This window comes from Lagopus muta, chromosome 1 (genome assembly GCF_023343835.1).
Source record: "Lagopus muta isolate bLagMut1 chromosome 1, bLagMut1 primary, whole genome shotgun sequence".
In the NCBI taxonomy this organism is placed as follows: domain Eukaryota; kingdom Metazoa; phylum Chordata; class Aves; order Galliformes; family Phasianidae; genus Lagopus; species Lagopus muta.
The window spans coordinates 178,646,176-178,661,120 of NC_064433.1; the positions used below are offsets into that span (position 1 = coordinate 178,646,176).

At 44.0% G+C, this 14,945-nt stretch overlaps 1 protein-coding gene across 1 annotated transcript; it reads right to left on the reverse strand.

The window, feature by feature from the left end:
* Nucleotides 1-2,746: 2,746 nt before the first annotated feature.
* On the reverse strand, nucleotides 2,747-12,973 carry RAB39A (RAB39A, member RAS oncogene family). The gene is made up of 2 exons (XM_048935478.1): nucleotides 12,590-12,973; nucleotides 2,747-5,943 (listed from the first exon to the last, which is right to left on the reverse strand). Exons 1-2 carry the CDS (start codon nucleotides 12,910-12,912, stop codon nucleotides 5,517-5,519), a joined length of 750 nt encoding a protein of 249 aa, XP_048791435.1. The 5' UTR covers nucleotides 12,913-12,973; the 3' UTR covers nucleotides 2,747-5,516.
* Between the last annotated feature and the right edge of the window lie 1,972 nt (nucleotides 12,974-14,945).

The window sequence follows — 14,945 nt, forward strand, 5'->3', positions numbered from 1 at the left end:
AGTCTTCCATGGTGAAGGTGGTGAGGCACTGGAACAGGTGGCCCAGAGTGGTGGAGAATGCCTGTTTCCCTGGACACACTTTCAAGGCTCTGAGCACCTGGTTGAGCTACAGATGCCCCTGTTCACTGCGGGGGAGCAGGACTAGATGGCCTTTAAAAGTCCCTTGCGACTCTGAGGATTCTATGATTCTGTTTGCTTGGCATTGAAAATAAAACTGAGAGCCCTTACAAGTGTAGCAGAACAGTGCAGCCCTGGCAGCTTTTTATTACTAGGATTATGACTGAACTATTTTCCTCAATTTCTCCCTTTAGTCTTAGTACCTCAGTACTTACTTTAAAAATCGGAGTTGTTGTTCTCGCCCTATTGACTGTCCTACCTTAGAGCCAAATACAACTTCTGGTGTTCCTTCCTGTAAAGAAGACCTGCAGGGGAATGGGAAGAAGTCTGCCAGGTGGGTGCAGTGTCTCACTGACTGGCACCCAGCCACTCCCAGTGTCTGACTGGTCCCCGGGGAGCAGTAGATTGCTGCTCTTCCACATTGCTGCTTAGAAAATTATTTTTGAGATCTCAGAATCAATGTAGTTTTCTTTACACATAGGCTGCATTCCCAGCAATTAAGTATTGTGCAAGGCAGATTGTCTCCAGAAACCTGTACAACCTCATAGTCTTGATGTTACACTGTGTTGGCATGTCTTCAGTCACATTACTTTCATAAGATCTGCACATACTCTGGAACATGATAAACAGTTCTGCCATGCTCAGAAGTAAAATCCAGCTTTTCCACACCCGTATTTGCTTCACAGAGGAGAAAATACTGCTGAGTGAAATGACATCATAGGTAGGGAGATGGTTTACAGACGAAAGCCTCAAGCAACTTGTCACTAAACCCAGGCCTTGAATTACTGCTGGAAATGGGCTGGGATGTAAATATACATGCATCCATATTCATTTTTCTCTCTGAGTTCAGAAAGACAATTTTTTTTTTTATCAAGTCCTTCCAGTTTTAATTCCATTCAATGATATTATTATTAATCTTAAGAAATGTAGAGCTTTTGGAACGGGTCCAGAGGAGGGCCACCAAGGTGATCAGAGGGCTGGAGCTCCTCTCCTATGAGGAAAGGTTGAGGGAACTGGGCTTGTTTAGCTTGGAGAAGAGAAGGATCAAGGGAGACCTCATTGTGGCCATCCAGTACTTGAAGGGAGCTTATAAACAGAAGGGGGAATGGCTGTTTACGAGGGTGGACAGTGATAGGAAAAGGGGGAATGGTCTTAAACTGAGACAATGGAGATTTAGGTTAGATATTAGGAGGAAGTTTTTCACTCAGAGGGTGGTGACGCACTGGAGCAGGTTGCCCAAGGAGGTTGTGGATGCCCCATCCCTGGAGGCATTCAAGGCCAGGCTGGATGTGGCTCTGGGCAGCCTGGTCTGGTGGGTGGTGACCCTGCACACAGCAGGGGGTTGAAATCAATGATCTTTGAGGTCCTTTTCAACCCAGGCCATTCTGTGATTCTGTGATTCTATGAAATACAGGCATTGTAAATAGTGCTGCATACAGCTAAAATTTGCAAAGTATTATTAGAAATAATAGAGTTGTATATTTTACAGATTCCTCTTGTAGAGTTATAATTCCAATAACTTATATAAAAGATTGTCTTTGGACTCTGAGAAATGAGCAGTGCAAACACTAGCTATAGACAATTGTGGTTTGATGCGTGATTATTTCTTAAACAGCCCAGCACATTTGTGGTTGGCAGTCCTCCCCCTTCCATCTCCATGCAGAGAACCTCAGCCCTCCATTTTCAGTGTGAAAAGAGGCTTCTGAGGTGGCTGTGCCAGGGTGAAAAGCAAGGCTGGAGACTCGGAGGAGATGATGTTGCTTGCTTGGGTCTACAGCTAGGGGAAAATTGCTTCCCCAGATGTTAGTTAAGTAAAGAGAGAGCAAGGAAGCATGTACAGTGAGGGAGCTGAAACGCTGGGACTGAAGTGCCTGTGAGCATTGTGGATCCACACATCTTTGCTCTAAGACAAGCAGTTTGGGTACCAGGTGCAGGTTGGCTGTAGCACAGAGGGTCTCAGCACAGCAACTCTGTGTACTTGGCTGCTCCATCAAGCCTCTGCTCTTTTCTCTGAGCACAGGGAAGCCACCAGGAATTTAATCATATACAGTAGGCTTGAATCAATAGGTAAATTCCATCGTGAAGGCATAAATGAACACTATGAATTTAAGTTACTTCTAAATGTTTTTCCTTACCTTTAAAGGGTTGACTCTTAAAGTGTGTAGCTATTCTATGTTTTCTACACAGGACAGAATTATAAGCAAGCTAAAATATCAGAAGAATTCATGTGTAAAGTATTTAAATGAGCAGAGGAAGACTTCTTCATCAAACTTAAAGCAATGAAGCTAAACATTTGAGAAGATAAAAATAGTGTATCTATTCATCTGCTGGGTCTGTGAATCCACAAACAAATTCCTATTTTAAGAGGCTTTGCCTTTTCCTAGCTAGATTTACCAAACTTCAGTTTGTAAAAGGGTTTTGTTGTTGTTTTGTTTGGTTGCCAAAAGAGATTTCTTTAATTTCTGGAAATTTCATTCTGGTACTAATGGGAAGCATCATATTGTTCCTTCCTTGAGGGAAAAAATAAATAAACGCACTGAACTATAATCTCTTCTACAGCGTATTCAAGCAGTTACTTACATAGTTATTGCAAAGCCTATGAATGCAAAAGGACATATTTCAGCAAGTAACCTGTTTATCAGACATTTTCATTAAGTGCAAGTGTGTAGTGAGAAGGTGCAGTATTGGTTTAATACATCATCAAGATAGACAACATTTGAATGTACATGTTAATCTACATTTTTAGGAATTACAAATAAGACCACTATGTGCACAGTACTTTAAAAGCAGTGAATTTCTTTTCTCGTTGCACTGGCAATGCCAGCACCTTACACAGTTGAATCTGGTTAAAATTCCACTCCCACTGCAATAAATGTGATACTAGAGGTACAACATTCACAGCTGAGATCATTAAGGCTCTGTTCTGATGACTGTTTATTTCTCTGTGCATGCTTCCTCTCCTCTCACCCCTTCTCCCTATTCTTTCCCTGCCAGCCCCACATATGCAGATATTTTTTGACATTGAATGAAAAGCTCAGAGTATTCAGGAAGAAAAGTTTAAAGTAAAGATTTTAACTTGAAAGTAATGTGAAATGTAGATTTGTAACAACAGCAATACCTGGTAGTTATACAGCTGTTTTCACCTCTGATTATTTTTGGTACGGCAGAAAAAAGCAGTATCCACATCCCATGTTGCTAAACACTCTACAACAGAGATCACACACGGAACAGAGCCCAGACCAGAGATCACACAGTCAGATTGGGTCTCAAAGGTCCTTGCGAATGCCAGGAAGAACGATTATCTCAATTCTTGAGATACAGATGAGGCACAGAAAATGCAAACGCCTTGCTCAGAAACACACAGTGACCCAGAAGTAGGCTTTGAGTCTATTGACTCCTAAGCCTCTGATTTATTCACTGGTCTGTTCTGTATTCTTAAGCAGCCAAGAAATCTTTTGAGATATACAACATGGGTCTGGTACAATAGGGTAATCAGTATCAGATGCACACAACCTGATTCTTCACTCACTTTTGGCATCTGTAGTCATTTACATTTACTTAAAGAGTGCCTGAACCACCCTCAAACGAAAATGGAACTGCTGTAAATGACTAAAAAGTGTAGTTTAATAGAGAATCAGACTCACAGCAATTGCTGTGTGGCATGGTGTGACTAGAATTAGCTAACTGTTTTAATTGCTCATGAATTAAGGCTGATCCCTGTTTATATTAAGGCCTCTGTACCCTTCTATGACAGTATAACTGGGCCTCAGTGCAAGTAAGACTCAGGCTATTGAAAAATTAACCTTTCAGTTCCTTTTGAAGTCAATAACTTTAGTGGCCCTAAATGAATAAATTAACTGGAATCAAACAATTTGCATTACTGTTTACAAAAGGATTGCTAAAAGACTTAAAGTAATCTGAAGGAAAACTGATTCTATGTTTGTTGAAGAAAAAATTAAGATTAGATAAACTTGTTCTGGTGTCAAAAACAGAGAACTGTAGCCTGATATATCTTCATATGAAGATAACTGACTTAATGTTCAGAGGTTATGAGTATGCCCAGATAAACTGTGGGTGCTTATCAACTCTGGAGATCAAGTCATCTTATTATAGCACTAGAGATAAAAAAAACACATAGACTTATTTGGTATTTAAGTGCTACACATATAGGGCATAGTTTGTGTAAAGCTACTGTAAGTTATATTCAGAGAAGTAGTAGGAAGATGACCTCAAGCTCAGCAAAATGCTACACGACCACAGATTTTTCCTATTATTATTGTTATTAAAAGCTACTGTGTGTTGCTCTCTTAGAATAGTGCTTCTCCAGCTTTCTGTTTGTAGCCAAGTATTAACTCAGAAATCCTTTCCTCTTCAAACGCTCTAACAATTTTGGCTTTAAAACTTTTATTTACATTTACTGGCTGAGACCAAACTAATCCTTACTCTGCTAAAATTCAGACCCTGGAACCCCACAGGTTGCAGCACTTTAACATTTATTTTTACTTCTAGATAGAAGTAGTTCTATTTTTTAAAGCTAATATGGAACGTACTTGTGTAAATTAACATAATTCTTTAGGTATCGGTGTGGCTGTGATCATCATCCAGCTGAGGACTTGGCTTCCAAAATGGAACTCAAGTAGTTGGGTAACCTGTTTTGTACAGGACTCAAAAAGCAGCTGGACACATGTGAACAATGAAACATTTAGTTTCATTGGAAATTCAGAAAATATTCAATAGTAAATTTCATTGTTAAATTTCATTGCTTCTATTCCCCTTCTCGATATACAAATAAATCACCTTTTCTAAAACATTCTTTTTCTTTAGTAAGGCTTGTATTCATAGTCATATCAAAAGTCATATCCATGCTATTGGAACATTCTTTCAACTTGCTTTATTTAGTTATTGTTCTTATGAAATTCTACAATGCACTAAACTTTAATGTTGATAAGCAATGTTGCACTTGAGTAAAGAATTGCATTAAAAAAGTAGAAGGTGTGATATTTTCCTGTTCAAAACTAAGGCAGAATGAATGAAAGTAAAAAGCTCGTCTCATCCTCACCTAGCAAGGCTTGTTTTTAAACTGTACTCAAAATACAGAGCCCAAGAGAGGATGCTGTCTTAATGATTATTGCCCTTTCAATGTGTCTCGCTATAGGATTAATGTTTCCTTTAGCAATATATAATTTCTTTTCCTGAAGACCACACAGTAATTGTACTCTCTAAAAGAAAAAAAAATTAAAATTCTATGAAGTTATGAATTAGATGGAAGGATACAAAAGCAAGTTACCATTCTGTGATTCAGCTATGTCATGATCTAATATTGTTTCAGAATTATTATTCTGGCTTTAGGTTGGCGTCATCTTCTGAACACCTGATGTGCTCTTTGGCATGCTACAAATTCAGCAGATGCACTGTCTTCTGGGCTTTACAGCTTCCTCTGATGAATGTACAACATTTGGAACAAAGCCACTCTTAACACCTTCCCATCCATCTTGTATTGTGATTTCTCCTTTTTTTACAAGTTCATAGATGTCTCGTGTCAGAATTGTAAAGGACTCTTCGACATTTGTGGCATCTTTTGCTGAGGTTTCTATGTATTTCATACCACAGTCAGATGACAGTTTTTCTGCTTCTTCTCTTGTAACCTCACGCTGTGACACTAAGTCACATTTATGTCCAACTAACAGAAATACAATCTGAAAGGGCTGCACGTGCATTTTTGCTTCTTCCAGCCAGTCCTTCACATGTTCAAAAGATCGTCGATTGGTGATGTCGAAGACCAGCAAGCCGCCGACAGAATTGCGATAGTAAGATCGTGTTATTGATCTGCAGAGAAAAAAACAAGGAACAGAAAAGGGAAATTAAAGTACATCTTCACTTCATTTGGAAACAGGATACTTTTCCACTGGGCAGTTTTGTTAAATCTACTGTAAGTTTATGAAATATCTTTGCTGTTTTTGAAATTGATTGGAATTTATTAACTTTTCCACACTTAAATGCTCATTTTTCACTTTTTCTTATATGCAAAAGTCACTTTCTAAACATTCTTGAGGTCAACATTTTGGGTGCCAATTTTGAACGCTGAGTATTCTGAAAACACTCTTTGTTAGCAAACTGTTGCACATGTTCACAAAATAATACTTATATATATTTTGTCAAATGCTTGTTAGCTTTAACCTCTGACTCATCCAGTTTTACACAAACATTCATTTATCTTCGTTCTAATCGGTTATTTCAAAATAAAATATTTAGGCTAATGTCCACAAACCTGAATCCTTTTGTATTCCTTATGGACAAACTGTTTGACCACAAGAACTGTACAGGTAATCCCTGTTATTTGTGCTTGCAGAGGTCATCAGGTAACATACTAAGAAAGGAAATTCCCCAGCAGCACTATGCAAAATTGGCTGAGCTGGGCACAAACTTTTTACAGCATGGACAAAACAAATTCTGCTTCCAGCAGATCTTTCATGTGAAGGTTGAAAAGCTCTTTATTAATTGCATTTACGCTTTTTTTGGCAGGAAACTCCCAAGAGTAGTGACGTTTTCTACTTCTCAGCTCACTCTGTTCCAGACCATTCACTAGAATTAATTTTGGAAGGAGATCCTTTCTCTGAAAAGATTTTGAATATGTTCTAGAAAGGAAAAAAAAAAGATTTTAGGTCTCTAATCACCTTAGGAAAAGGTGAGAAGAGACATTTTAAAGAACATGATTGGCTACCTAGGACTGGACGCAAACATTAGTTACATAAACATACAGCAAGGTGTATGTGTACGTTTTTCCAACTGAAATGGGACAGAAAATCTATATGGACAGTCCTTTGTGAAATAATAATATATTCAAGAATGAACCATTTTATCATATGATTACGGAGAGAATGCAGCTCCAGAACATTTTGAATTGGGATTAACTCTACACAACAACAAATATCTTCCATTAAAGGAGCTCCCTCTGATTTTCAGTTAATCACATCTCATGCAGCGTTTTCTAACAGTTTGAACACTGAAGTATAATTAGGAGCAGTAGTCACGTTACAGATAGGTAAGCGCACAGATAAGGCTTAGATTTCTCAACATAACTTCATTTAGTCACAGCAAACTGCATTTGCAATTGTTTTATTTAGGTAACAGGGAGGGTTTGTTTTCCAAGTATTTCAGAAAGATCTTTTCTGCATTCCCAGCAACAGCCCATGGAGCAGGTCTGCAAAGAGTCTGAATGTGAACACAACACGAGCTTACCCTCAGATGGATTCCAACAGCCTGGATATGAAAAGTGACCATAAATAAAGGGTGTTGTATTTTGTGAAGTATTGAATAAAGATACCACAAAGATCAGTTTCAGGTTTTCTTAATTGGTTTTTGTTGGTGGGTTTGGGTTTGTTTTTTTTTTTGTTGTTGTTTGTTTGTTGGTTTTGTTTTTTGGCAGTAGAAAAGTTGCAAACATAGATGAGTAAATCAAAATAACTCAGGTGATTTTGCAAAAATCATGCAAAAATGCATGACAAAAATGGGATCTGGTTTGGAACAGTGGAAAGCAGCCTAACCAACTTTCAAGAAAAAAATGTCTGTCCTGATAAACATTTATGCTATAGAAATGTATGAGCAGTTGAAGTAAAATTAGTACTGAAAAAGCAACACATCATCTACTGAGCATTTTTATGTGGAGTTATGTTGTATCATGTGTTGCTGTGTTGATGTGTTTTAAAAAGGTATTCCTCAGCAAACTTTATCTGATGACTGAAAGAAAAACCCTCAATACGAGGCACTTTTCTCCTACAGCATAGTGGATCTCAGTGATCATAAAGACCAGGAAACAAGGATTTCTGACTTGGCTACAACACTGCAGACTGGAAAAGAGAAAACTTGATGGAGATGTGACAGAGGTATAAAAAATCATGAGTGCCCCAGACAGAGCAGATAAATATCCACAGTTAAGGCTTCAAGTACAAAAGCCCAGGGTTGCCAAATGTAGCTAAGAGTCAGATTTGAAAGAAATAAACAAACAGAAAAAAGGGTTCTCCAAGCAACAGCTGGTGGGCTTGTAGAACTGCTTAGGAAAGATGTTATGAATGCAAAAAGGCTATCTGTATTCCACAGCAGACTGAACAAGCACTGAACAAGAGGCTGATGGGGTTTAGTAAATAGACAAACTGCATCACTCAGGAAATCCCTCACATTGAGTACAGTCTAGCAGAGCACTCCGGAGAATTCAAAGACTCTATCAGAAACAAGGTACCAAGCACAGACCTTAGACAAAACCAGACTGGCCCTCTCTGTTCTCTCACAAGCAGAGAATCCACTGACATCATCATACTCTTTGGTAAACGCTGAAAGATCAGATTCTAAAAGCAAGCTGAAGTTTTTAACTCCATTACTTGTCATTTTCTTAGAAGAATAAACCTCATGGTCCTTCAGGATCTCCAGGTCCTCCAAGTTCTTCAGGTCAGGATGAGGAGCTGGTGACAAGTGAAGTTTGATGTTACCCAGCTTGCACATAAAGGATGTTCAAATTTCCACTGCTCCAGTTATTTCCATGCCAATCCTAAATTATTCTAGAAATAACCTCTTCCCATGTACAGAACATTTTGATTCAGCTACTTACACATCTTAAAACTAGCATTGTGGAAGGGAATGTGTTACTGGCAGCACCATAATTCATTTTCTGTGGGAAGGGAGGGAGAGGAGAGTATTTCCTTTAGCAGAGTGAAAGCCTTCAGCTAGGGACAGGGTGGGATCAGGGTGAAAAAGTAATGCTGAAACAGCAGCCTTCCTTCTAAAATGGGGAAGATGGCAACGGTGTAAGTAAGGATGGCACTTACTGCAGACCCTTCAGAGGAGATGCTGGCTGGAAGTGGGAAGCAGAACTAGCTGTGTATTAGGAACCTGGCAGATCTGCCTGTGACTTTGATTGAAGGTAGACTGAACCCTTCAGCCCAGCCCTGCATCTGTCTTTATGCACGTGTCTTATCTTTCTGCCTAAAGCTCTTTGTTTTTCTTCTGCTGTTTGAGCCTGCCACTGCTGCCTTTTCTCCCTGCTTCTCTGTCATGGGAGACTCTGAACCCTCCCTTCTCAAGGCCGTAGTTAATGGATGTGCCCAAACCAGCCTGTGTGTGCCTTTGTCAGAGGAGCAAGCTGATATTGTTTCAGGAGGGAGCCTGCCTTCTTCCTGTGCACTAAGTGAAGGGAAGCAGCTTTCCTGCTCCGTAGAGCTGAATGGGGATTTGTGTGGCTGCACACTCCTCGCATCGCATCGGCCTGTTCATGATGGGTGTGTGCTACAGTGCATGTTAAATGCCTAATTAATTATATCATCTTTATCTGATAGGAACAAAAATCGATACAAGCATTATTGAAAAGGCAATTCTTGTTTTCTCCCCTCCTCCTTGTACATAACATACAGGTTACAAAGTCCCTTGTAACTCGGAACAGCGCTCCCATGCCATTGTTAAATATGGAAGGCCACTGAGTAATTTTGTTTCTGAAAATCAATTAGAAGATGTATTAATCACATCAGCCTATGACTTTAGGATGACTTTAATTCAGTCACAGTGTTTCTTCTCATTATGATCCTACTGATCTTTACCAGATGAACCAAACTTTTTCTAAAAGCTTTATCTAATTTTGAATTACTTTTATTCCAGGACTAAAGACTACACTGCAATGGTAGTAAGTTTGAAAATACATGTAGCTTCCTCAGGAAGAAGAAAAAGGATAATTTTATTTTCAAGGAATGTATTAGAAACAGAATGTTTCTAGTTAATATAATGGTATACTAAAAAGCGAGTTAATTTAACTGAAGAATGCCCATAGTAGTATATCTCTAATTTCCTGAAATAAACTCTCAATCTTTGCAGCACTGCCTTGTAAACTCAGTTCCATTATTTAAATTAACTGTGTTGCATTTAAATACAGGAAAAAAACAAACAAATCACAGCAAAGCAGATGTGACACACATTGACCAAAGCAGTGGGCTGCTCTAAATAACGGCTAACCTCCCTCAAAAGAACCTTAAGAAGAACTGGGTGAATCCCTGATTTACCTTCATCTCCCTTACAGACCCGAGGACTAACCAAGTCTGCAGATGCTTTGCAGTACACTGTTGGAGGCACTGATCATCTTGTTGTCTGTATGGCAGCTGGCACAATGGGAGCTTCTGTTCACTGATGCCTCACTGCTATCAAAGTATATGCCGTAAGTAACTGCACTGGCAGAGCAATATAGGAAAACTGTCCAACACCAGCATTTGCAGTTTGCTTAGCCTTCTTTTGGAAGCATTAAGAATTACTGCATGTGATCAGTAATGCAAACAATGTGTGTTAAGGATTATTTCTAAGAATATGCATGAAATCCAGTTCAAATACGGTGGGATCAGTTAACTAGACGCAGGTAAGAACTTTTCCAAAAGAATTTCCCCAAGAAAATAAGTGCTGTATTTCAGGAGGGTGTGATGGCAGGTGTGTCCCCCCTCACTTGTCCCTGGGCGTCCCTATGTCCCAAGAGGTGGGCATTGTTACACAGCCGGCTTTTGGCACTGCACACAGGGAATTCCCCAGGGGCTTTTCAGACAGGTTTTGCCCCCATCTGAAGTACCAGCACAAGTGAACCAGAGCAGAACTGGGAATCTGAACTGCAGGCTGCTTCGCATTCCACAGAATTAGGTTACTTCTCAGAATAATTAGTTCTTCCCCAAGACAATCCTTGCTTGTGATCTGCACTCTTCTCCATCAGCAGAGAACAGAATATGCAAGTTTTTAACCTGTAGTGTATAATTTAGTAAAATATTTATAGTTTTCTTGAGCAAGCATAAAACAGACTTCACAATAAATGCTATGGCATTTGCTACAACAACTGACAAGAAGCTCCTAGCAGAAAAACAAACACAGATGTTTAAAACTGCTCCCTCCAGTTTGTAACTGCTAGGTATTAAAAAAACACAGATGTACACCAGAGGTAGATGTTAAAGCAGCTGAGTGCATGACTCATCACTGCATATCCCCCGAGCATTCACAGTGGCTATCATCTGAGTTAAAATGTATGCTAAACCCCGTATTGGCATTCTTTTCAGCCAAGTGCCTTGTCATTGGCCATCCCGGCTATTTGTCAGCAAATTCAAAATGAAGAGATTACAGTTCCTTAGTCACTTGTTTACAAGTATTTCACGTTCTTTGCTGGAAAGCACTGAGGATGAAAAATGCTAAGAGCTTGACATGATCACCGTCATTTCTTTACTGACCCTTCAGAGTCCTGCCCGCCCAGAGACATGTAAGCCTGTGACTCATGCCTGCCTGAGAAAGTTTTTTTGTTTCACTGTAGTGCTTGAACAAAAGGGTTTGCATCCCCTGGCAAGAGGCTGAAATCCCACCTCCAGCGGAGTGCCAGCATCTGCACAACTGTTGCAGAGGAAGACAGAGAACAGAAAGGGCTCTGTTCTCATCGGTGAGAGACCCGCTCCAACCCTATTGCTAAACCCCATAACAAGAGTGTGGGTTAAGCATGTATCAGGATAGTTGGACTATCTTCTAGCTTGAATTCACATCTACTGAACCCTAGATCCAAACTAAAACCCATGTAAAAATTACTGCCTGTTTTTGACAGAGAGGAGAAAAAAAAAAAAAAAAGGATTTGGCTCTCAGTGCAGCATTTCAGCTACACTGAAAATGACCAGAGCATCAGTGAAGGCTCCTAGCAGCCATCTGGTGCCAGGCAGGTGCAGAAGGCAGAAGAAACCCTGGGAGGGGACTGTCCCTTGCTGCCCTGTGGCTTTGGCAGTGCCAGGGCTGCACTGGTGCTCACAGTGCTGCGGTGCTGCAGAAGGAGCAAAGCAGGAAGGTGGCCTGGCCTCTCCAGTTTGCATGGGAAGGAGCAGAAATGCAGTAGGGAGGGCAAGTTCTGATGACAACTTAAGAAATGGAGAGGAAAGCGGGGATCACTAGCTGGAAGAAAGAAAAGATTCTGGGGAGGGTTTGCTGTGCTAGGTTCAGGACTTTAGGGCAAACCTAGTAGAGTGAACTGTGAGGGAAAGAACAGCTGAGAAGGGGAAGGTTGCAGAAGGAGGAAGCTAAGAGGGGAATCAATGGGCAGCAGGATGAGAGCAATGGTAAGCAATAAAGGTGAGGGTACAAGTAGGTGGTGGGGTGAAAATGATGGTGGGCAGTGTCGTGAAAGTGATAGTGGGCAGTGGAGTGGGAGTGACAGTGGGCAATGGGGTGAAGGTGATGGTGGGCACTGGGGTGAGAATGATGGTTTGCAGTGGGGTGGGAGTGACGGGCAGCAGGGTGGGGACACAGGCGGGCGGCAGACAGGGATCTTTGGGGTACAGCAGCCGAGAGGCAGAGAGTGAAACGGGCCAGGGGAACGGCAATGCATCCGGGGCAGTGTGGAGGGAGGGGAGCACGGCGCCGAGGCCAGGGGCTGCGGCGCTGGGCGTGCCGGAGGCCGGCGGCCGGCGACGGCGACGGCAGGATCCCCTACCTGAAGCGCTCCTGCCCCGCCGTATCCCAGAGCTGCAGCTTGACCCTCTTGCCAGGCTCGATCTCCACCAGCCGAGAGAAGAAGTCTACCCCCACGGTGGGGTCGGAGTGCAGCGGCCCGGGGAAGCGGCCCTCGGTGAAGCGGTGCAGGAGGCACGACTTGCCCACGGTGGAGTCGCCCAGCACGATCAGCCGGAACTGGTAGATCCAAATCGCCGCGTCCATGGCGGCCCCGGCCTCGCCCGGCTTGGCCTCGGGCTTCTCGCGGGGGCTCCTCCGCGGCCGGTGCCTGCACCGCGCTCCGATCGCCCCAACGCCCGGCATGGGCGCGGCGGAGGGCGCGCGGGGCCCGGCCGGGGGCAGGCGGAAGGACCGGGGGAGTTCCGAGACGTGCGGGCGGAGGCCGCGTCCCCCCGCCCCGCTCCCGGGGCTCCCGACGGCCGCCCGCGCTCGGCGGGGCGGGGCGGGGCGGGGCGGGAGGGCGGCGGCCCCCGCGGGCGCTGTCCCTTCAGCACCGCGCCGCCGCGCCGGGCCCGCCCTCAGCCGGCCGCGCTGCTGCGGCGGCGGGGCCGGGCCGCCCGCCGGGGCCTCCCAGCCGCGGGGTGTTGCCGCCCGCCGGGCCCGCCCCGCCGCGCGGGAGCCGAGGGAGGCGGTGGGCCGCTCCGACGGCGGGTGGCGTGGGAGGGGTCGGTGGGCTGCAGGTCTGGAGGACGGGGTGGGAAACGGGATCGTGTGGGCGCGGGGGAAAGGAGGGGCGGCCGGCTGGGAGCCAGGAGATGCGGAAGAAGGAGGAAGGGGAGGAGGGAGAGTGGGCTTGGGAGGAGGGACAGGGAGAGGGAGAGTCAGCGGGCAGGACGTCCGCGAGAGAGCTGCTAACTGGCCTGAGAAATGATGAGCGCGGGAGACGAGAGGGACGTGCAACAAACTGCGCTTAGCGGGCCGCTGTGAAGCGCCTGCACCTCGTGGCAGAGCGGTACCGCGGTGTAGTTGCCCACCTGGGAAATTCCTTTGCCTCCGGGAACTTCGGCTCAGCACCTTGTTGTGATAAATGTGCTGAGAGTGTCTTCTCTCTTACTTCCGCTAATGCCTCGGGACCGCACGGGACAGCAGACATCAACGAGGTGTTGCTGGGGGTGCCTTGGGTGTGCGCAGCCCGGAGCACAGCAGGCTGAGGGGAGGCTTCAGGACATGTTCAGGGAGCCCAGAACAGCAGCAAGCAGGCAGCTAGCGACGGGCACTTTGTTCAGGCAAAGGCAGGCAGAGCAGATGGGCAGTGGTTTATTTCATGCAGCTGGCTGTTTTCCTCTGTTATTTCAGTCACAGATGCAACTATCACAATAACTGTTCTCGGTGGGTGAGGGCGTATTTGAACCTATGCTTCTCTTGCAACTCCATGGGACAGGTTTCTTGTACCCTAACTGGTTTGTTACTCTGATGCGTTAAGCAGTGACAAGTGTTGGACTACATAAGGACAACACGACGCAGGCTTAGGTGTTCTGTGCAGCTCCACGGTGTGGAGGAGTGGCCCTTGGGCAGGTCTCACGTCAGAAGAGAGCTTTGCATGTAGCAGTCATATCAGGGTCTACAGCTCCAAACTGAGCTGACATGGGTGTGCAGAGCAGCCAGCACTGGGACACTCCGACACACAACCCAGCTAATAAAAAGGTGGTGCTAGCGGGGTTTATCTCTCTGTGCTTTCTGAGCTGAAGTCGTGGATACTGCCTGCTCCAGAACCCTGTATCTCTGAAGACCTTCGGGGCCGGCCAGCTCATCCCCAGGACTCCTGAGCCTGTGTGCCCATGTGCACCTGTGGGTCTGTGCGTGCCCACATGTGTCTGAATTCTTCATGTTTCTGCCCTCTACTTCCATCAGCTACTCATGTGAAAAATAAATTGAACGTGGCTTGTGCTAGCAGAGTTGCTCCATTTGAGTAACACTTAAAATAAAGCTTTGCTAACCTATATCAGTGAACTTCAGCGTGGTGAAATTATACCTGGAATTGCAGGTTAAGGTGTGATGTGTTTACAGGACATTCCTAGCAATCCTTTCTACGTGTTTTGGCAGAAGTGGCACTTGGATGCAAGAACTATTTGCTTGTGAAAGAGAGGCATGAGGTATGTGCTATCAGCAGCATGATTCCCATTGTGTAGCACCCGGGCCCTGCCTGGATCACATCCCAGCTGACACCACCAGGCCTTGAGGCTCAGACTGCATGCCCTGGTGAGGAGGCACAACAGGTTGTTGTCCTCTGCAGACAAGACTGGAAGAACCTCACACCTATGAGTTGCACGGCTTGCTTCATTCCTACACATGGAAAAAGTCAGCTTGTCTACAGTTGAGCTAAATGTGTTTCTATT

Coding starts and splice junctions, on each gene's coding strand:
- RAB39A (XM_048935478.1), bottom strand. CDS start 12,912: ATGCCGGGCGTTGGGGCGATCGGAGCGCGGTGCAGGCACCGGCCGCGG. Junction 5,944..12,589: donor GCGGGGCAGGAGCGCTTCAG/GTAGGGGATCCT, acceptor TTTTCTCTGCAG/ATCAATAACACGATCTTACT.